Source organism: Uloborus diversus, chromosome 7, assembly GCF_026930045.1.
Source record: "Uloborus diversus isolate 005 chromosome 7, Udiv.v.3.1, whole genome shotgun sequence".
Taxonomy (NCBI): domain Eukaryota; kingdom Metazoa; phylum Arthropoda; class Arachnida; order Araneae; family Uloboridae; genus Uloborus; species Uloborus diversus.
The window spans coordinates 128411575-128435005 of NC_072737.1; the positions used below are offsets into that span (position 1 = coordinate 128411575).

The 23431-nt window shown below is 32.4% G+C and overlaps 1 protein-coding gene across 1 annotated transcript in view; it reads right to left on the reverse strand.

Moving 5' to 3' along the window:
- LOC129225736 (GTP-binding protein SAR1b-like) overlaps positions 1 to 20130 on the reverse strand; it is a 31491-nt gene extending 11361 nt beyond the window's left edge. The window contains 4 exon segments of the mRNA XM_054860233.1: positions 15528 to 15594; positions 15596 to 15648; positions 18229 to 18290; positions 19929 to 20130. Coding sequence (XP_054716208.1) covers positions 15528 to 15594; positions 15596 to 15648; positions 18229 to 18271 — 163 coding nt within the window. The 5' untranslated portion in view covers positions 18272 to 18290; positions 19929 to 20130.
- Positions 20131 to 23431: the final 3301 nt, after the last annotated feature.

Consider the following 23431-nt stretch of genomic DNA (forward strand, 5'->3'; position numbering starts at 1 on the left):
AAACCGAAACCGCCAATAGTAAAACAGCAATGCTGCAATTCTGCACCCTCTAAGTCGGTGAGGATACTCATTTGCAACACCTCTGCCTCTCTTTTACACAGCCGGTCATGTGAGTTATGCTAAACATGTGCATATATGCTTGCAACTTCATGTGCCTTCTCTGAAACGTGTGAGTACATTATGCAATAAAAAAAATTGATAAAGGTTTTTATATTAAAAATGGATTTTTGCTAAAAACAAAAATTAGTTATAAGAAATATCAAAATACCTTTACTTAAAAATAAAAGGAAATAAAACAACATTAAAAGCACAGTGTAGGAACACTGCAGACACAAGTTTTGGCGTTACAAGGAATTCCTTTTTCAATGCACAAAATGTGAGCTTGCGGATTTAAAGGCATCCAACAAAAGTCAGATTTTTTTTGTTGAATGTCTTTACCATCTTTAGCTCACATTTTATGCACTAAAAGCATTCCTTGTAACACAGAAACACGTGTCTGCAGTGTTCCTGCACATTTGTTTTATTTGCTTTTAAAAATTATTCATGTTTGGCGGACTAGAACTATAATAGATTGGCATAATTTGTTTTAATTCCAACTTGATTAATCATACCTTTTACTTATTTATTTCTAATTTTAAAAATAATTTTTTTACAAAATTTTTGAAATAAACAAAATTTTTCAAATAATGCATAATTAAATTTCAGCAGGAATTTAGTTTTAAAAACTATTATATAGACAAGGAGGTCTACAGTTAAGCCTCGTTTATCGCGGTTAATTCGTTCCAGATTTCACCGCGATAACTGAATTTCCGTAAAGTAGGATTCTGTATTTATAAACCGAATATTTTCCCAATTAGAGAGCATAAAACTTACTGACGACAATTTAAATAGGTTTTTAACATAGAGCCCCCTAGACAAGAAACAGCACCCTTATCCAATATTACATTTGTATTACTTAATATATTGCACAAAATATGAGAAAACAAGATATATTCGACGGAATCAATATCACATTAATTTTTGGGAAATAAAGTACATACACACACATCCAGTTCTTACACACTACTACTAACCTATGAAAATAGCTCAAATTCAATTTGTTCAATGATGAATTAATTTCCAGTTAGTGACCGTATGTGCTCCTTTCTTCCTCTACATTTATCCTCATCAAAGGTAATACGCAGACAGCTTAAAAAGCTAGTACGTTGTTGAACACTATTAGAGATGTATTTGTCCCCTAGTAATAATACAGTGATTTATACTTTGCAGTTAGCGTTTAAGGTTAAGTTGAGATAAACTTTCTTTGGCGATTTTAAACCTCCACTCCCTCAACTAGTACAACTGCAGTCCCTAAGAAAAGCTTACCTTACTTAAAAGACATAATTTGTAATTCCCAGTGGCAGAAACACCGCGACACAACGATGATGTCGTGGACAACGAAACCCTATCGCGGACAGTTCTGTCCGCGCTAAAAAAATAAAAGTTGTCCGCCAAAAAAAAAAAAAGAAGGTTGTCTGCAATGAAAAAAAAAAGAAAAGAAAAAGCTATCCGCAACTGTGTCGGACATAATGAACTGCTTACGCAGGGAGAGAATGATCGCACACGTGATTGTTCTTGTTCGCCTGCCTGCTGCACTTATAAACCAAAACAAAACGATCTTTTGCAAATTGTTTACTGAAAAAGCAAATCTGAAATCAAAATACATAACGTATATTTCTGTGTACAAAAGAAGAAAAAAAAAGTCAGCACATTTCTGTGATGCAAGAGATACATAACTAACAGTGAATAATTTTGCTTGTTTGTTTGTTTTGTCATATCCTTAGCAGTGGTGTTGTTATCAAGTTCTCTAAAAATGCAGTGTAAAAACTTTTTCTTCCCGCTAATGACTTTTTTAAAAAAAGCATTTATCAGCACATTGAAATGCGATCGCTTCAAATACGGTTGCCAGCTTTAACCAGTAAAACGTGGAACCCGAGATATCTCGGAAACTGAAGCAGTGGCCCAAACCGTGGAACCCAAGCTCCTAGACTAGGGGCAGAGGGCTTCACTGCAGAGCTCGCAGTGTTCGTTCCCCTCTTTGGAATTCGCCGGTTCAGGATGAAAAGGGTTTAGTGTCAAAAGGGTGGATCACTTGGGAGTGTCACCCCTTCAGCGGTATTCTATGATCTGAAAAGGAAAGAAATGCATTTTCTGGGAACGACAGTGGCTTTATATCTTACGATATTTCGCTTGTTTTCGTACTTCTGAAAAATTTACAATTATCTATATCTATTTTGAGATCATATGTCTTAATATTTTAATATTAATTAAGTTTATAGTTTCAACATACAGCAATAACTAAATAGATTGCTTTGACTAATTTGTTCCATAATAATATTTTGCCTACTACAAAAAAAAAAAAAAAAAAAAAAAAAAGTTTTATTTTCAAAATATAAGAAAAAAAGTAGAACCTACAAGTTTTATCATTCTAATAGAATTTACGTTCAGTTTTTTAAATAAAATATCATGAAGAAGGGATAAACAAATAAAAAATAAGATGAAAGAAAAAACCAAATCAATTAGATGCGAAAAGGATCGCTTACAGGGGAAAAAAAGAAATGCTGTAGAATGTGAATATTTAAGCAAAAAATCGTCGAAATAAGAAATGCATCTATGTTTGGATTCTACAAAAGTACAGTATCGTAGTCACGTTAATTTTTACCATATTATTTTTGTAATTCCGAGTCTAAAACTTTCCATTATCATCGAGTAAACTGAATAATACAATGACAATATAGCCTTTGCCGGTAAAAAGAGCCCGTGTTTCTGCTTCAAAATCCGACAAAAGATGTTCATCAAAAAGTTGCCTTATCAAGCAACTAATACTAGTTGCTGTTAATACTAATATGGTCGTTATGAAAAATAGTTGCATTTTGACGTTTCTGTTGATTACGTTTATATGATAAAGTTATCCGCTGGTATTTCTTGGCCAATGTACTTATTCTTTGTAATTTCTCAAGTTCTGAGCGAAATTCTCATGTTTTCTGAGCTTCAAAGGCAATTAAGGATAGTTGAAAGCGATAAACCAGAGCTCGATTAAGTCATAGTAAAGTCCTAGACCCGGAGGGCCAGATCCTGCCTCCTCTACACAACACACAATCGTTCCAATCATCATTCCAATATTTTAAGCAGTTCTTGTATTTTGGTATGTATTATAAGAACCTATAAATACACATTTACGTTTATACTCATTTTTGCTTCTTTGATTTTCACTTAATTTGTGTTCCTACTTCTAAATTCAATTAGAAAATCTATGGCAAAAGTTGTAAAGATATCCGGAATGAATGCAACAAAAAGTGCTTCGTACAAATCTGAAATGTAATTTTAATTTTTGCTTCAATATAGTTCATTATACAAATGTGTAATTAAAACCACAAATGACTGAAAAATACGTGAAAAGAAAAAAAAATGGCTGCTTCTTTCTTAGTTATTTTATTAAACTTCGACGCAACAAGGAATTGGACTAATGAACTTAACGTGTATAATAAAAATAATAAAAGGCAATGAACCATAAAGTGGTCCTACTTGGCGCCTTTACCTTATTAGTTTTTGCATTTAAAGGGCATATTTTACATAAGCTCTAAACATGAAACCAATAATATCCTTGTTGCATTTTGTTCTCCATTTATCTTCCGTTACATAAAATATTATTTTGAAAATAAATGAGGGCCATAAACTTCGAGGGGACCTACGCTTGGGCCTAGGTGTTTAGGGCTTGAGTTAAATATTTGCGAACGAAATACAGATATTTTTAGTGGAAAAATACGTGTCCCTGGTTTCACAGGTAATGATGACGTCAGCCTCTCCGTTTTCTTTCACCAGTGTGCCAAAATTTGAAGGGTAACAAATGAGTAGCTTAAGTTCTAAAAAAATCAATTAATTTTCTATCGCACTAAAGCAAGATACATATATAATCAGAGACCGACGAAAATTATAAAATCTTAAGAGCCAGGCAAAATACTTAGGCGCCCGACATTTTCTCTTAGATTTTATAGGAAAGTTCAGTGCAATCTAGTTTCTTGTTCAGATGCATATGGTCGACAAGAAATTTGTTTTATTTCACTCTAACGACCTGGCACCTGGATTAGTCAGACCCTGTGCATAAGTAACAAACTAACAAACTATTTTGTTACTTCACTATTCAGTGTGAGTGTGGGGAGGGGAATCATGAATCTGCCTAGTTTCTGCAAAAGTCACTGTAGGGTACTGTAACACACAGGGCCTGATCATTGAATAAGCAAACTTGGATGTGTCCTAGGGCTCTCCCTTGAGGGCACCAAATGGCAAAAATTGTAACGATTGACTACTAGGGGCCCTGAAAAAGGGGATTGGCCTAGGGCTTCTCAATATATTAATCGGGCCCTCGCAACACACACACACACATGTATATTATACGCATAGGTACAAAGTGTGAATCGGTGCCAGAACACGGTTTTTACATTGATTGTCTGGGAAATCATTTCTTTTCCAACACAATATATGTTTAATTCAGTTTTTTATTGATTTTCATATTCACACACTAAGCTTTTTTTTTTCTTTAAATTACTTTACAGATCACTCTCAACCGATCAATAGTTCTCGCAAAATTTCCTTATGAAAACCAAAGACGAAAACCATTTTGTAAAAGAAATAATATTTACGGGTGACTCTCGCTGACCTTCGTCTTTGCAGCATACAGTACGGTAGATTCTGGTACTGTTGTTTATACAGGGGATATCAGGAATTCACAAGGTGGGAGGGAGGGGTTGAAGTTTTGTTATCGTTATCCGTATCGTCAGGAAAACGTCCCTACGTCTCTTTATAATATCTTTGTATTTTTAATGATGGCAAAGAGGGGCAGGGGGGAGTAAGGCCAGGGACACGTCCCCCCTACCTCCCACAACACAGGTGAATTTATCTGCATGATTTTATTTGGTAAAGACTGAACTATGTTCACAACTTTATAGCTTACTTTATTTGCGAAGTAACTACATGAAGTGCATACATGATTTAGATTTTATTGAGGAACCTCATAATAAATTTTTCCTTTCCTTCTCCATGAAAACTTATTCGCATTTTACTAATGGGCTTCGTAAAAGTTGATGCATGTAATATATATTTGTGTAGCATCATTTAAAATATGTAATTTTCATTCACATGTGTCAAAAGTTTAACGTTATGCGTGAACTTTCGAAAAAATCTCTAGTTCAAAAAATAGTTGATTTTCAAAATTCACTACTATGGAGCAACTCTGGTGCAATCAAGCATGTAAATTGTAAAGCAGCTGGCATTAGCAAGAAGCCTTTCTATATTGGAAGCAAACGCCTTTGAGTGGAAATTGATTCCCCACTGAATACAAGTGGGGTCAAATCATTCATTGTCCACCCATAAACACGTGCGTTTGGACTTGATTTTCAACATTTCGTGCCCTATCCTAACATAGTAAACATTTGTCCTTCAACAGTAGTTCTAGAGGTCAAATACTGGTTCCTCTATTTGCTTTGTTGAAAATCGTAGATATCCGTGGCTACACTCTAATTGTTCAAGCAAAGAAAAGGCATTCAATGAAATTCAACTACATACGTATATATTCATCCATGTTTTTTCAATTATCACATATTAGGTGCAGTCTAGAATGAAAATTCTGCACAAGTAAAAAATGAACAATTAAACAAGGTTAATGAGTTCAAAAAATAAATAAATAAAGAAAGACAGAAAGAAAATTCAATAAATAAATTAATTAAGTTGATAATGTATGCACGAAATAATATTCTACTTATAACTCAGAGATAGTACAAAAATTATAGTACGCAATACGACAGTAATTATAATGATAGTTCATTTTTGCCTTGTATGATGTTGAAAAAAAAATGTGCTGAAACATTTACGGCGTGTCACATATCACATACATCTACTAAAATTATATTGTTGCAAAAAATATATTCACACAATCTTTTTTAATTGAAAACGATACCAGGTTAACTAGCAAATCTTTTATTTTCTATCCATCAGCAAAAAAAAAAAAGGCATATATTTCAAAACCTTAATACATTTTTTATCAAGCTTTGCCCCGAAAACCATGTTATTTATCGAAGTGATGCGTTTCAATTGGATGCTACGGTTCCTTAGAGGAATATTTTTAAAGTAAAGTACACCTCAACGACATGTTTTCTGTTATTGAAACTGCAGAATAATACATAGATAAATACCAGATAATAAACTAAATAACAGTAAAAAACTGAAAACAAGGCGAAGTTTTTAAAAAAAACACTGAAAATGTAATAAATTTAAATGACTTCCTGTGCCTTCAAAATTTTAAAGAAAATTCTTTCGTATTCGAAAGGAACTGAGTTAGCACTTTTAATAACGTAAATTAAAATTTACTTAGCGAGATAAGTAAAATCTATCGAGAAATCGTTCAATAAAATAACTTCAATAATATGAAGATCAACGAAAAAAATGATAACTTCGATGTAATTTATGCACAAGGCACACGTACCAAAAAAAAAAAAAAGGTTTTCAGATGCGTCTTTGGAAGTTAATTAGGACTGACTTTATCGATGTAAAAAGTTGTAATCTTTGGTACATTAGAAATCCGTCACAACGTGATCACATGCTTACAATTTCATTCTAATTGTGCATTTATCAGGTTTGGTTACGAGTTTTTTACGTGCCGAAGATCATAACTTTTTGCAGTGAAAAGCGTTCTTTTGTTTCCCAAAACACATATTTTACTATTTGGGTGTTTATAACGCTCGTTTTGTCATTTATTTCAAAATTAGGCTTTTGATTTTGTCTGTTTTAATTTTGTCCTAACTTAAAAAAAATAAGAAAGAAAAAGAAACATTTCGGTTTTACAGAAGCAGTCTGCTTTCATATCTTATTTTTAAAATAAAAAACAACTTGAACTATTTGCTATTGGAGGGGGTGGGGGTGGGGTGTTACGAAGCTCGTCATTTTGACTGTTAAACATAATTCAAGTAAGATATTTTTTACTCTTAGAATATGTTTGATTTGCGTGTCGAAAGGGAGTGCGTCAGTTATTCACTGAAATATGATACATAAAATAACTATACACATGGGAACTCCAAAGTTATTTTTTAGGAAGTTGGAAATTCTCAATTTATCAAATAGAACTCCAATTTTTGCGCAGATTAAATTCAAGTATGAACACAAGTACATCTGAGGAGAAAAAATATTTGAGCATTTGAAAAATTCCGACATTGCAATTTTGTCTCCAAATTTGCTGAATCAAACAAAATTGGCCGAATAAGGATTTTCTGGGTGGTTGCTGTGACCTACCATCGCGGTACCCCCCTGACTATATATACGCAATAAAGAATGTATAACTGTTTTATATTCTAAACCCTCTTCAAAAATAAATAAATAAATAAACAACGAAGTTAAATTTTGTTTGCATGAACTAGAAAAAAATCATGTATTTGCGTATTTTTGACTTAAGAATGTTACTTAAAACTTGAAAGAACATGTATCCGAATTTGGCTGTACTTTCGAACAGAGGGATTAATTTTTCCGCTCTTTATCTCAATCCATTTTAATGATGAACTTAGTTTATCCATTACAACAATTATATTTCAGACTACGGTTTTGCTTTTTTTTTTTTTTTGACTTTTTACTTTTTTTTTTCTGGAAGTATAACGCAGTAAGGTGCTTAGTTCATCACTAGAATAATTTATTTCAGAATACAACTTTTTTTCTGAATTTTTACTTTTTTTTCTTGAAGTAGAACGCAGTAATGTGCAAGAAGGCAATCGAAACACCCTTTCGGGAAAATGGACTAAATAATTGAATAAAATACTAAGATTTATAAAGCACTTTACGAAATATTTAATTTATTAAAAGAAAAGTGAGAATCAAAAATATTTTATTTGTTTCAAGAAGTTTAATGTAATGAAACTATAGTTTGTAATTTTAAATAATTTTAGTGAATTAATAAAGCATATTTGAAGGAAATAAGAGCACTTCAAAAAAACAAAAAAAAAGAGAGAAATGAAAATATAAAGTGTAAATGAATCCCAAAACTAGCACATTCTGGAAGCAAAAAAAGTGTTTCTCTTTGAAGAAGAAATAACGTTCAGTGGTCATCAAAGGTGATCGTTACCACGCCTTCTCGTTAGTCACCTGGCTGCTGCGTATTCAAAAGAGCATTCTGCCGGACAACCGCGAATTCCTTTATGTACCGACGGGGGGAAAAGAAAGAGCAATACAGGAAAAACAACTTTTCTTCAGCTTTTCTCTCCCCGCTATGCGATGCATTTTAGACGGAGATCCACCACGTTTGACTGGTTAAAATTATCATCATTTAGTGTCTCTTGAAACCTTTACTCATCCTGCTTTTTTTTCACGACTCCGAATTTTCGGTGAATATGTCAGTGATATTAATAAAATTCAATATGCACCCCTGTTAAATGGTAATTCTAAAATTATTTCATGTTAATAAAAAAAAAATTTCCGTTTTTATACTTTTAGTGCTTTCATTCTGAAAAATGCAATCTAATTGCATCCGATATGAGAATCGAAATTGTGCTCTTTTTTTTCAACCTAACTTCACTTCATATGGAGGCAAATAAATGAAAAGTCTATTAAAACCATCATTTCAATATTTTAAAACGAAATTCTGTTTTTGTTTATCAGTCAAAAACTTAAATGTTGAATAGATGGTTAAATTTTAGTTTTGCTGCAACTGTGTTTATAGATATTAATGATAGGTTTATCATAGGTTTCTAAAATGTGATTCTAAAATAATTTTTAAAGAAATAATTCTTTTATAAGCCATTTTTATTCTTTTGGAGTCTTCACTTTGAGAATTGAGATCTCTTTGCATCCGCTTTAAAAAACCGAATTATTCAAATTGTTGATGTTTAGTACGCTTTTTTAAGAGGTAAACAAATAAATTCTCCTTTTATTTTTATTGAAATCACGAAATTTAGAAGCTTTAAACGAAATTCTGAGAGTTTTAAGAGTTTCAAGAGTTAAATGCTCAACCACTACTTGAATTTTATTTTTTTGTTTCAATTATTTAATGGAAATTAATATTATTAATGCAAAAAAAAAATCACAAAAGCACCCACTTGAAGTTTTGTTTTACAACCCCCCCCCCCCCCACGCAAAATTATTTGATTTTTCACAAAATGAATTGGACCATGTGAAAAATCCTGGACACAGATCCCTGTTCAAAGTCAACACATGTTTACAAATGTCAGGTGCCCACCAAAGACAGAGGGATGGGTGGTCATCAGATTGCACCATTGATACTTTTAGGGGGAGGTAATTTAAGAAAGATTTTTGTCTCAGTTTTTGGGGTTGGGGGGGGTTGAGGTCTCGTTCTTGAGAGGAGAGTGCTTCAAAGAATTTAGGGAAGTGCGCCATCGTCTTTGTGAGGGGGGTCCTGCCTTATTTCAAAAATCATTATTTTAAAAAAAACTCGTTTATTATTTGTTTTATTGAAACCACGCTCGAAATTTCGCAGATAGATTATGAAATTCTAAAAACTTGTTGCAGACAGCTACAAAACTTTTTGCCACTGGGTTGTAATAGACCAGGATCTGAAGGGGGTTGAGCATGCATGGAAAGGCTGACGCAATATTATTTCTGATTATTGTTACAGGCACGATGGTGATTATGAAACCACATGTCGTCGCCCCCCTGGGTGGTCGACAACCCCGGGGGAGGGGGGAGAACAGTGGAACCGTTTCCTAAAACACTCATAACTCGCGAACTATTTGAGATAAAACACTGAAAAAAATGGCAATCGACGCAACAAAACAAGGGTTTCATAAAAGCTAAATATGATTACCTTTTCTTTTTTCGACCAAAATAAATTCCAAATCAAAATTGTTTGATTTTTTTTTTCAAATAAAGTCCAAAATATCATTGTTCAGTTTGTTAAAATCATTTAAGTACTGTTAACGCGTTGAAAAACAAAATGACAGTAGCAAGCTCGAACACGATTTGCATTATAGTTCAGGATCTGAAGGGGTATTTTGAGCATGCATGGAAGACCTGAAGCAAAATTATTTCCGATTAATGTCACAGGCACTGTAGTGATTATGAAACCACATGTCTTCGCCCCCCTGGATGGTTGCCAACCCCGGGGGAAGGGGGAAAGCAGTGGGGTGGAGCTGTTTGCTAAAACACTCATAACTTGCGAACTATTTGAAACAAATCACTGAAAAAAGTGGCAATTGACGCAACAAAACAGGGGCTTTATAAAAGTTAAATATGACTATGATCATATCTTTGTTAATTTCTGAGTAAAATTCTATTTTTCGCAAACAAGCAAAAAATTTGAATAAAATATGCATTTTTTTTTTTTTTTTTTTCAAATTATCAAAATTATTTAACTGTTTAAGGAATCAATAAAATCTGAAATATCATTATCCAGTTAGTTTAAAATTACTTAAATATTATCAAAGCGTTGAAAAGTGAAATAAAAGCAAGCTCAAAAAGCATTTGAGATATAATTCACAAAAGGAAAAAAAAAAAAAATTGCGGAATGTACCTTGAAGACTTGACGTAAACCAAAGTAAATTTTGTGGCTCTCCTGTTCTGCCGGTTTTATTTCGTAATGTTATCAAAACAATGTCCTAGTTAAGTAATTACTTAACCTTTAACGCATTATAATTGCTTAGTATGGATCACAATGGCACTTTTTTAAAAATTAAAACATTCAAGTTTGCAAGTACGAACGAAGTAATTACGGAAAGGATAAATGATCAGGATAACCCTTTTGCAGATTTTACACCTGAGTTATGAAACATAGTGAGCGAGGCTATTGCCACATAAGCAGCATCAAAATTTCAGTGGAACGTTAAAGAAAATGTGAATAGTCTCTTATCCAGAGAAGTCCTGCAATGGCAATGTCTTCAATAGCGACTGCGAAACAGCAAAAGAAAACCAAAAACACATTTAACCTGGGAAACGTTAGCTCAAAAGTGATGTTAGTACATCTAAATAATCATTCCCATATAATAAGCCCAATGCTAGGTTAGGTTCATCAGAATGGTTCACTGAAGCAAAGCGCGAGGTCCGATTTCGTGAATGTAATTGAAAATGATACTTCTTGCAGCAAAACTCTGGAAGAAGCACCCTATTTTAAGAACAAAGTTCAAGTTATCGATGGAATGACTCTGGTCCATAATGTCCTGAACACTACTTTCAAATGTAGCAAAGATTTTGCTGGTCTCCAAATAAAAAATAATAAAATTTTCTCTCCAATAGTCAAACTACAAGAGTGGACCTTAAACACGATCGGTACATCTCACTGTCGTTTTCATAACTTGAAAACCAGAAGTTCCGGAAAGTACATTACACACACACACACACACACACACAATAATTTCTTGTCATTTCTATCAGAAATAAATATCATATCAGCTCTTTACCATGCTCCTGCAATTCTTCCCAACATGTGCTAAGAAGTATTGCTCAACTCTACTATTGAATCAATTCTCCTGTACCTCAGCAGTGCCTTTAGATGTAACCAAGTTTGGGTTTCACTTGAATAAAAATAAAACAATAAAGCCCCACACCTTATGATGCAGCCAATGTTACCAGAGAGTTTAATTCCACCCTGCGCAGGCAAGAACTGTAAATAATCTTGTAGTTTTTTTTATTAATAATTCATCTTGCTGTAAATACTGTGCTTTTAAGACTAAAGCAAAAACCCATAAACTACAAAATACTTGGAAGAGAACGATTCAATAGAACAATTACAAGTCAACAAAAATGAGTATGATCCAGCTTTCAGAATTTCTGATATATTAATGCTTTATGTATGCATATTGATGTTCTACAATTATTTTTTAATGCGCGTTATTTTACTAATTTTATTTAGTTTTTTTTAAAACTCTAGTGTATAATTTTATATTTATATTCGTTTTCATAAAAGCTCAAGCTTCTCATTTTTTATTTTTATTTAGTACATATTATTTCTTGTATCATTGTTCTTTGTTGAGTAAATTATAAAAAGCAATATCCACAAAACAATACCCGCAATATTCTTTTGTGCAAATTGAAAACATAAATTAATAGAAATAAATTAAAATTATATTTGAATTAAAACTACTCTGGGCCTGGTTCCCTAGTTCCTCTCAAATTTAAAGCAGTATATAACAAAATTAAAGCCATAGTTGAATACTTTGCAATTAAAATAAGTTTGTAAACTGAAGAACGAATAGTTCGTCATAAGTATAATAAGGCTATTTTTTTCTCCTTAGCATACTGCCGTTTTATTCAATGCGCTAACTTAGGCAAGTGCTTGCATTTTCTATTTCGCTTTTTAACGCTCACGTTGGTAATAATTAAGTAGTTTTAAACAAACTGAGTAATGAAGTTTCGGGTTTTATTGATTCCCTAAATGGTTAAATAATTTTAAAAAAGAACTTATATTTCAAAAAAAAGCTTTTCGTATTTTATTCAAAATTTTTGCATGGCTGCTAAAAGAGGAATTTTAATTAAAAACCAACAAAGATAGCACCATAAACATGTTTAGGTTTTTCAAGCCTTTGTTCTGTTGCCTCTTTTGCCACTTTTTCAGTGTTTTATTTCAAATAGTTCGCGAGTTATGAGTGTTTTAGCAAACGGCTCCCCCCAACTGCTTTCCCCCCCTACCCCGGGGTTGTCGACCATCCAAGGGGGCGAAGACATGTGGTTTAATAATCACTATAGTGCCTGTGACATTAATCAGAAATAATTTTGCGTCAGGTCTTCCATGCATGCTCAAAATACCCCTTCAGATCCTGAACTATAATGCAAATCGTGTTCGAGCTTGCTACTGTCATTTTGTTTTTCAACGCGTTAACAGTACTTAAATGATTTTAACAAACTCAATAATGATATTTTGGACTTTGTTTGAAAAAAAAATCAAACAATTTTGATTTGGAATTTATTTTGGTCGAAAAAAGTTTGTTTTGCGCATTTTATTCAAAAATTTTGCTTGTTTGCGAAAAATGGAATTTTACTCAGAAACCAACAAAGATAGGTCCATAATCATATTTAACTTTTATGAAACCCTTGTTTTGTTGCGTCGATTGCCACTTTTTTCAATGTTTTATCTCAAATAGTGCGCAAGTTATGAGTGTTTTAGAAAACGGCTCCCCCACTGCTTTCCCCCCTCCCCCGAGGTTGTCGACCACCCAGGGGGGCGACGACATGTGGTTTCATAATCACCATCGTGCCTGTAACAATAATCAGAAATAATATTGCGTCAGCCTTTCCATGCATGCTCAACCCCCTTCAGATCCTGGACTAGAATTCTCCTGTAAGAAAAAGTTTACACGAGAACATAAAAAAGGCTCATTGCTATAATTGAAAAAAAAAAAAAAACAGGAAAAACCGCGATGTAGTGAAACCGCAAAAGTCGAAGCGCGAAGTAGCGAGGGACGACTGTATACTACTATTCCAATAAGTTCAAAATTCATCACGTGTTTCAGTGGTTCTTCTTAAAACATAATTTGTGCTCGGTAACTCGGCTGAGTAGTGAAAGGCTGAGTACTCAGTAACTCGGTACTCGGCCGAGTAGTGAAAGGGCCGAGTACTCGGTACTGCTACTCGGTACATCTCTATCAGCAAAGCATTGTATATGTCACTTGTAAATACAGGAAAGCTAGTGTCATTTTTGATGTGTACAAAAAAGGAGAAAGCACCACAGAAATATTTTGCGTCCTATTACAACAGCCAAGTCCTTCTGCTCTAGAAGACTTTGTGCCATATATCTTGTGCTTGCTCTGAGAGGTTCATTGGAAATAGTGGATGTTTGAAAAGTCTGAAAGTGGATTGAAATGCTCAAGTATATGCACAAACTGTGTAATACATAGCTACAAAAATAATGATTTTGCCAAGGATCTAGATACCAAAAAATTTCTTGATAACGAAGACTCTTTGTTACAAGCTTAGGAAAAGTCATTTGAAAACTCCAGTTCTGACAGAGAGTTAATATAAATCTGATGATACATTTGAGGGATGCATATAACGTAAACTAAAATTTTTTGATTTCAAATACTGCAAAAAAGCAATATAGCATATAAGGGAAAAAAACAGTTCAGCAAAATTATTTTGAGCATTTAATCAAATGGGCCACCAAGGGGAGGGGGGAATCTTTAAGTATATTATTTTGTTTCGGAAGGTGAGCCATTGTTCTTCTGGGATGGAAAGTCCTGATTTAATGCATTTTAATTTGCATGAAATAATACTTCTACTTGAAATAGTGGAAAGAAGGGGGTGGTAATATTTTTTGGGGGGGGGGCTGTTGCTTTGGAAGAAGGTACGCCACTGCTCTTGGAGGATGGACGCACTTGATTTCTAACTTTAACTTCACATGAAATAGTATTCCCACTTGAAATGTATGGAGGGGAATTCGGGGGTACTGCTTTGTTTTACAGGGAGAGGGTGGTTCTGTAGCATTGGTGGGTTGCGTCATCTCTCTCTTGGGGGTAAAAACCTTTCCTTTTATGCTTTTAAATTTAGTATGACATAATATTCCCACTTGAAATACACTCTAAAATTCCCAAAAAATACCCTTAATAGCAATCTTTAAATGCCCTCCATTCCAAAACCTGAAGCACAATGGGGTGGGACTTTTTTATCTGTTCTTATTGGGTGGATAATAAACAATTTGCAACTGGTTTAAACTTTTTTTTTTTTTTGGATGTTTGGGTCCGAGATTTACTATTTTTATTGGACTAGAAACAGATTCGTTTTTTTGGGTGTAGTGAAAAGTTATTTTCAACATACGTTTTTCCTGCCACACCTTCATTTTTATTTTTGCATTAAAAAAAATAAATACATATTTGGAAAATTGGCTAAAAAATGTCCCATACATTACACTGAATACAGTAGAATGATTCATCTTATCTATAGCTTGCGATGGTACAGGAGATACATGGAGTTTTAAGGAGATAGGTACAGTTCCTGGTTAGAACGCTATAGTTAGAATATTCTTGGTTCCATCCTTATTATATTCTATGATTAAAATTATTTGTACAAACTCTGCATATTCAAGGAAGTTTTTTTTCGAGAGTTGAGGTAAAATCGCAAGAATAGAAAGAAAGAATATCCTAAAACAACAGAATAATTTTGCATGAAATATTAGTTGCATTTATTTAATTGAGTTTAACGTACATCTTTCGAAAATATATTTACAGAGAGTCCTTGCATCTCCCTTCGAGGAGGGGGCAATCGCCCCTCCCTAGTATCCGTCCTTGATATTTGATTTAAAAAGTTGTGTAATAGGTAGACAGTATTCCAAGTTAATAAAATGGAAATTGTGCTATAAGAAAAGCAGCAATATTTTAATTTTTAACAGAAAGGAAACCTCTATGACAATTGTAAGAGCAACGGTTCTTAACCTTTAAGACTGCTCCCCCCCCCCCCCTTGAACACTGAAGCAAGGTCATGCATCTGAAAACCTCTGCCTTAGAGGATGTTCGAACAAACTACAAAAAATAATAATGATATTAACTGGCAATGAAATTTAGGATTTAACATACTAGGATGAAGAGTGGGGACAGGCTGTGCCATGCGATCATCTTTCAACATATGAAGAAGTGTTGTTTTTTCCAGCATTATCCAAGCCTAAAAATAGGAGTTTTCCACTTTTCTTCCAAAGACCTAATAAGAATAAATGCCACATTATAGACTTTTTAAATAAATAGCAAATATTTATGCAAAAGAATTAGAAATATTTTCTAAATTGTAGCTAATGAATGAGCACCTGTCATAAGATTTCAAGCATTAAAAAATTTGCAAATAAATTTAGCTAAAATAAAATAAATTAGAGTAATGGGATGATGATTTAATGAACCAGGGCCGTATGCAAGGGCGTGGTTTATAAGGTTCAAACCCCCTCCAAAATTTTTCATCCAAAGAAATGCTTTCCATTATTTATTGATTTATATTTTGAAAACAAAAATAATATTGTTATTATTATTATTTAAATTTTATTTGCTAAATGAAATCAGTATGACTGAAAAATTGTACAAACTCATTGTGCGTTTATGGTAGTTATTGAGAAATTCATTTATTATGTAACAATATGGTGTTTTGTAAGAACATCCCCTCCTTCCATTTAGATAATCTATTGTAACAAAAATCAATAGAATACATATAAAACAAAATTTGATAGACCATATAAGGGCAGTTCTCAAAAGGTAGGAGCAAACACAGACCTCAACTTTGAAGCTTCAACACCAAATAAACTTTCATTTTAATAAACTCAAAAATTTTTGAGTTACATTATAATACTGTATAAAGACAAGAATTGACATAAATTATGGAAAAAAATGCTCTTCAAATACCCTTTAAAAAATATTTTCTTTGCTAAAAGGCACAATTTTAGACATACCACAACATTAACTGAGCAAATGTACCATTAAAAAAAAAATTTTTTTAATTATTTCCATACATTTCAAAAAAAAAAAAAAAAATAGGTTATGAATTTCAAACTGAATATTTTTTTGATAATATTTTCCACAAATTAAAAAATTAAAGACAGATTATTTATGTTGTAAACAATTTTAGAAAAAAAATGGAAGTTGGAAGTTTGACGTATGTCCAAAAGTTACGATCTTGACAATGCTATTATTTGAGAAACTAAATATATGATTTATATGTTTTAAAGGTATTTTTTGATCCTCAAAATCAATTGTTAATTATTTTAAAGCTTTTCATATATTTTTTATGCAGTATCTTTGAAGCAAAATCATTTTTCTTAAACATACATGTGAGATGTCCAAATTGTGTTACGATCTAGATGCCGATAATTTCGTCCATTTATTCATTATTACAAATGATCTTCTATCATGTAACCTTAATAAAGAAGGCTAATATAATGTTAACTCCTTCAATCCATTGACATTTTGCACAATTAATACGTTATGCATTGAACATTACATTAATAACAGTAGAAACACAAGTTATGATCGTAACGAAACACATTTAAGTAAACAAAACGGCAAAAAAAATCGCCAAGAAAATTCCGATTAGCAACAATTCGCAGCGTACGAGCGAAGGGTTACCAGCGAGAATACCGGTTTTCGCCAACAGTCAGTTTTGGCGACTTCATCACCTGCACTGGCAAATTGGTTGGGGGGGGGGGGTTTCGGATTCTACAAAACCATAACAAAATTTTATTATTTAAAGGATAGTATTTAAAGTCATTCAAGTACTTTAAATCCTTTATTTTTCATTGCAGAATATAAAAATAGATAAAATTTTTATTGGAAAAATTCAAAAACTGTGAAACTTACATTATGAATGATGTTCAAAATCTGTTACCTACTGGACAACGATGTACAAAATCTGTTACCAACAGACCGATCATTAAATTTGCTATTTATTAATTTTTATAAATACCTGCTGTCTTTTAATGTTTGTATATTGGAGTCTCCACACCGAAATGCAAATGACGAGGTTAAACGTCATACGCCATGAACTGGTTTAAAAGCGCAAGTTGCGCTATGAGTGCGTGTGGTCATCGTCAGTTCGTTCATACATCGGTCAGTAGGCGAGTCGACTGTTTCGAGGTCTTCCATGTAAGCCACTATAAGCGCATAATCTATAGGTCGCTGGATCAAAACCAGCCTTTCTATTTTAGTTCGGGAACAAGTCAACCTCAACAGTGCATATTCTTCATACCACGGACTGGAACCACTGGAAAATAACTTTTCATTTATTTCATTTATTCTTTATGAAGTCCAAGGGACTATGATTTTGTATTAACAAGCTTAGTTTAATGCATTATATTCAATCAAAGCTTCCATTATATTCTCTTCAGTTGTTTGCTGGCCAAAAAGCGGCATTAGTACATAATGTAAATAAAAGAAGAATTATTTTAAATAAGATGTTCTCTGTATCAGTTTAAAAATTAACTATTAAACCTACTATGCAATAAAAACAAAATTGATGTCAAATTTCAAAATTTTAAAAATTGCTCAGAATTGACTTTTTGTTCCCATCTTTTGAGAACTGCCCATAAATATTTCAAAAAATGTGTTTGATAAAACCCCCTCCGAAACAAAAGTCTGGTTACTTCGAGTTATAGTAATATTCGAGTTATTGGACTTTGAATTATCGCCAATTGACTGTATATCAAACATAATAATGAACCGACATTAAAATAAATTCAACTTATCATTATTCAGAAAACGTTTTCAGAGAGAAAAATATAAGATTCTAAACTTCTTTACAAACCTAGGTAATTCAGAACATTTGTCATCCAATCAACAAGGAACATGTTTACTTTTAATTCAAGCCTAAAGAAAAAAAAACAAAAGATTGTTAAAAGGAGAATAATATTGAAATGATGTAAGAATCAAAACCAGATGGATTATAGAAAAATTTGGGAACACAAAAACTTTTTTTTAATACAAGTTATGCATAAATATTTTTTGTATAACTGCAGTAAACTACTTTTTTTTTTTTTTTTATGACCTGTTACATTGGAATGGATAAATAAGGGGTAGGAGATCGACAACAAAACAATGGATGGTATTGATGCATCGACTGAAAACTTCAATGTTTTGAAACAAAGATCTTTTTCTTTTCATATGTACATTTGAATATATTAATTTTTCAGAATAAAATACATTGTAATCTGTCACGGAATATTTCTAAATGGGTGAGAGAATTTGCTTTGCTTTGCATTGCATTGTCTTTAGACACTAGTTCACGTTAATATTCCAGTACTGTCAAAGCAAAACTAATAATAATAAAGTATGAAAATATTTTTTTTTTCTTCATCAGGTGAGACGAAAGAAAATAATAAGTTCTGGATGAATGTACAGTTGAACGAACCACTTTGAATTGTACAGGCCTGAAAATCAAATATTCAATGATCAATAGAAACTAATTATAGTAGCAAAAAAATATTTTCAAATTAGATTCACTAAAAAAAAATAAGTAGAGGACCAGAACTGACAAAGTATTGTTCGAGGTTTAATTATTTATAGAAAAACAATGGTTTAAATTATACATAACGCTAGTAGTCAGTTACAATAAAGAAGGTGATAGATAATACTACATTATTGATTTTATCTGCTTAAATAACAAAACTATTCTAGTTATTCAGAGTTGTATTTACATGTTTCAAAAATACTGTTAGATCTTTTTTTCAAGAAAATCAACTTTCCAGATAATAAATTTATAGAAAACTTTTCCTAGTGAGACTACTGCGACAACAGATTAACGATGAAACTTTACTCTTGAAATATTAAACTTGACATCAAAAAAACTGTTGAAATGGAGAACTTCAAAATAAAAATATGATTTCTTTTGAGAACAAATCAAAGATCTTTACGAAACCACATGCATATCGAGAGCAATCTGATTTTGTTAATTACACATATCATATGCGATTTCCCTATTAAAATATAGGGGATATTTCGATAATTGGGAATCTGGCCCAGTCGTCTCATTTTTGTCGTAAATAATTTTATTTTGGTAACCCTGCTGATTTATAGTAACCTTATGTGAATAGATGCTTCTGATGTCTTTGTTTTAATTTCCAAAGAAAAATTCCCTTCGCGCGCTGGAGTCAATAATTGACGCCTATGAAGAAAGATCGCCAAATTTCCAATTATCGAAATATCCCCAAAATATAATACGTACCTAAAACTAGATTTTTTTAATGATAGGGTGAAAGAAAAGAAGAAATATTTGAAAATGCAAACGGTAAAACATACGGGAGTTAAAACTACCAGAAAAAAATAATAACAAAATAGAAGTAAATAACATACGAAACAAATATACTTTAAATTTCATTCCCTTGACAGAAAGAAAAAGAAATCCACAAATAGTATTGATAATTTCTTTTAAATGAAAAAGCTATTTCATTTGTTAACACAGTAAACATGCACAACTTGACATACGAGACAATATTTTGAATTACTTACTATGTTGCAAGACAATAAACTTTTAAACTTATTAATACAAAAAAAACTACAGCATGCGTAGGGGAAAAAAAATGCAGAATACGCATTCAAAGTTTGTTGCCCTGAAACACTGTTCGAAATAAATTCTCAATCATACATGAATATCAACAACACAAACATACGTGCACTTCCCTCATTCGGCGCAAACATAAGCAAAATTGGATTGCGATTGCAAAAGTGACGTTTCTAAGGTTCACAGTTAACAAAAATATTGTTGTATTTCGGAAATGTTACTAACTGGAGGGCAATCTTAACTTCCAAGCAGCACTAAACTGGGTTTTAATCACGTGATGAATGTCAATTGCGTAGAAGATAGAGTCCCTGGAGAACTGTTGTGATAAAATAGCCTCTAACTGTTGTACATTTGAATGCAAAGAAGAGTCGGTTAAAAATAGAGTTACACAGCTATTAATCGTTTTTTTTTTTCATTCGCATAAAGTGTTTAGAACAGAAATTCATATCTTCTCCTATTCGGAACTCCAGCGCTCGAATACGCTACCTTGCGGTGATTTACAAAACTGCAAATGAACTAAAACATTGCCACGTTGCGTTCCACGTGTGTCTGTTGACGTAAACACAGGCAGTTTGTTCTGAGTATTTATTAACGCAATCGATGTGTCTTAGTTTGCTTTCAGCTACAGAAATTAATTCGTCCCTTAGTAGTATTCTCGAGCTTCTCAAAATAATGTTAGTTTTCATTATTTCCTTAATAATTGGTAAAAGTGAAAATACTGGATTAACAAACTTGGATAACGTTATACAAGGTAAAAAATTTTATTGTTTTGTATGAATTTGTAAAAATTTGGGGGGTTTTTTAATCTTAAATTAATTAAACTTACCATATTTTACAGCAGCATTTAGTTGGAATGGACAGTATGCAAAATATTTTCTTGAATATATTATCGTAGAACAAAATGAATAACCGAGAAAGAATTTACTTTATTCCTTTTATTCTCAGCTGAAAGGTATCGCCAAATTTGTTTAGGGTTATAGTTTTGGTATTGTGCGAGCAAAGTAGCCTTGGCGAGATTTCGAGTTTTTAGTTAAACCATTTTCAATTTTTATCATGAGTGGAATAAAATGGTAGAAAGATTACAGAATTCGATAAGTAAAAAGAAATAATTGTCAATCAACTGAAAAGAAAACTACCACCATATATCCGTGAGAATTTTGTTGATGATTTGCATAACATGACACAATTAAATCGCAACTCAGAAATTAGAAAAATCGAAACAGAAAATTTTTAAATTAACCGATTCGGGAATTCAAGAGAAATAACTCAGCTACAAATGGAAAACAAGCGCTAGCCAAAGCAAAGCAAAGAAGTATCATCTTCTTTTGGTAATAATTTGTAATGTCATATTAAATTTTCTAGCATTAATTGTTATTCTTGTCAGGCCACAATTATTATTTAGTTTTATCAAGAATTGATAAATATCGAATTCAACATCGTGAAAATGGCTGCTTAGAACTATGAACTACGTACTTTGCATTAATGTTTGACGTTTAGTAATGCTTCTTGAATTCTCATTTCTTACGTGGGTCAGAATATCAACAAGACTTTGAAAATTAATTTAAAAAGAATAAAGCGAAAAAATCATACGTACGAACAAAAATCACGACACTTTTAGCATTTTCTTCGTTACCATGTGCGTTTGTTTTAGTTTTCAATTCCGCCATTAGACAGTGACTTCAGTGCCCCCTATAGTTCGTTGGAGTTGCGAATGGTTTTGATTTTTATCTGTCACTTGAATCCGTGGCGACTCCACATGAGGGTCATTGCCTCCTCCAAGAGCCTTCGTAATTATTTATTATGAGACCTCCGTGGCTCTGTGGTAGAAGCTTCTTCGTCTAAGTTGGTCGTGGGTTCGATTCCCGAAGCTGCCCTGAATGTTATTTTCTTCTCCTGTGATGTATATCTTGCCTGTGTGTGTCCGGAGGCAAGGCGCTTGCCACACAGTCCTTTATGTATGCAAAGCTGTTTAGCTTCTAAATAAATGAAAAAAATATTTAAAATTTAATAGATTGAACCATCTGATTTTGAATTCGCAACTCCAGCGCTCGAATACGCTACCTTGCGGTGATTTACAAAACTGCCGAAAAAATTAAAATATTGCCACATTGCGTTCCATGTGTGTCTGTTGACGTAAACACAGGCAGTTTGTTCTGAGTACTTATTAACGCATTCGATGTGTCTTAGATTGTTTTCAGCTACAGAAATTGTTTCCTCTCTTAATAGTATTCTCGAGCTTCTCAAAATAATGTTAGTTTTTATTATTTCCTTCTAAAAAGCGAGTTGATTGTTAAATGGTGAAAGCGTAAACACATGAAAACTCTGGATAAACAAACTTGGATAACGTTATACCAGGTTAAAAAAAAAAAAAAACATTGTTTTGTGTAAATTTTAAGAATATGGGTTTTTTTTTTTTTCTAAATCTTAAATTAATTTAACTAACCATATTTTACAGCAGTATTTAGTTGGAATGGACGGTATACAAAATATTTTCTTGAATATATTATTGTAGAACGAAATGAAAAATGTTTAACAGAGAAAGAATTTATTTTATTGCTTTTATTATCAGCTGAAAGGTTTCGCCAAATTTCGGAACTCCAGCGCTCGAATACGCTACCTTGCGGTGATTTATAAAACTGCGTCTGCACCTAAAACATTGCCACGTTGCGCATCACGTGTGTCTGTTGACGTAAACACAGGCAGTTTGTTCTGAGTATTTATTAACGCAATCGATGTGTCTTAGTTTGCTTTCAGCTACAGAAATTAATTCGTCCCTTAGTAGTATTCTCGAGCTTCTCAAAATAATGTTAGTTTTTCTTATTTCTTTCAAAAAAGTATTAAATGGTGGAAGCGTAAACAAGAAAACTCTGGATTAACAAAATTGGATAACGTTATACCAGGTAAAAAATTTTTATTGTTTTGTATGAATTTGTAAGAATATGAGTTTTTTTTAATCTTAAATTAATTTAACTAATCATATTTTACAGCAGCATTTAGTTGGAATGGACAGTATGCAAAATATTTTCTTGAATATATTATCGTAGAACAAAATGAATAACCGAGAAAGAATTTACTTTGTTCCTTTTATTCTCAGCTGAAAGGTTTCGCCAAATTTGTTTAGGGTTATAGTAGTTTTAGTATTGTGCAAGCAAAGTAGCCTTGGCGAGTTTTCGCGTTTTTAGTTAAACCATTTTTAATTTTTATCATGAGTGGAATAAAATGATAGTAAGATTACAGAATTCGATAAGTAAAAAGAAATAATGGTCAATCAACTGAAAAGAAAACTACCACCATATATAAACTGTGAGTACACATTTTATTTATTTTGTTCTGAGTGAATTTGAATAAATATCAGTTTTTCAATTCGATGAAAAAAAAACGAACTTAACAACATTGACTGGACACTTTTCTTTAACCTAATTCCACATAAATGATTTAAATAAAATTTGTT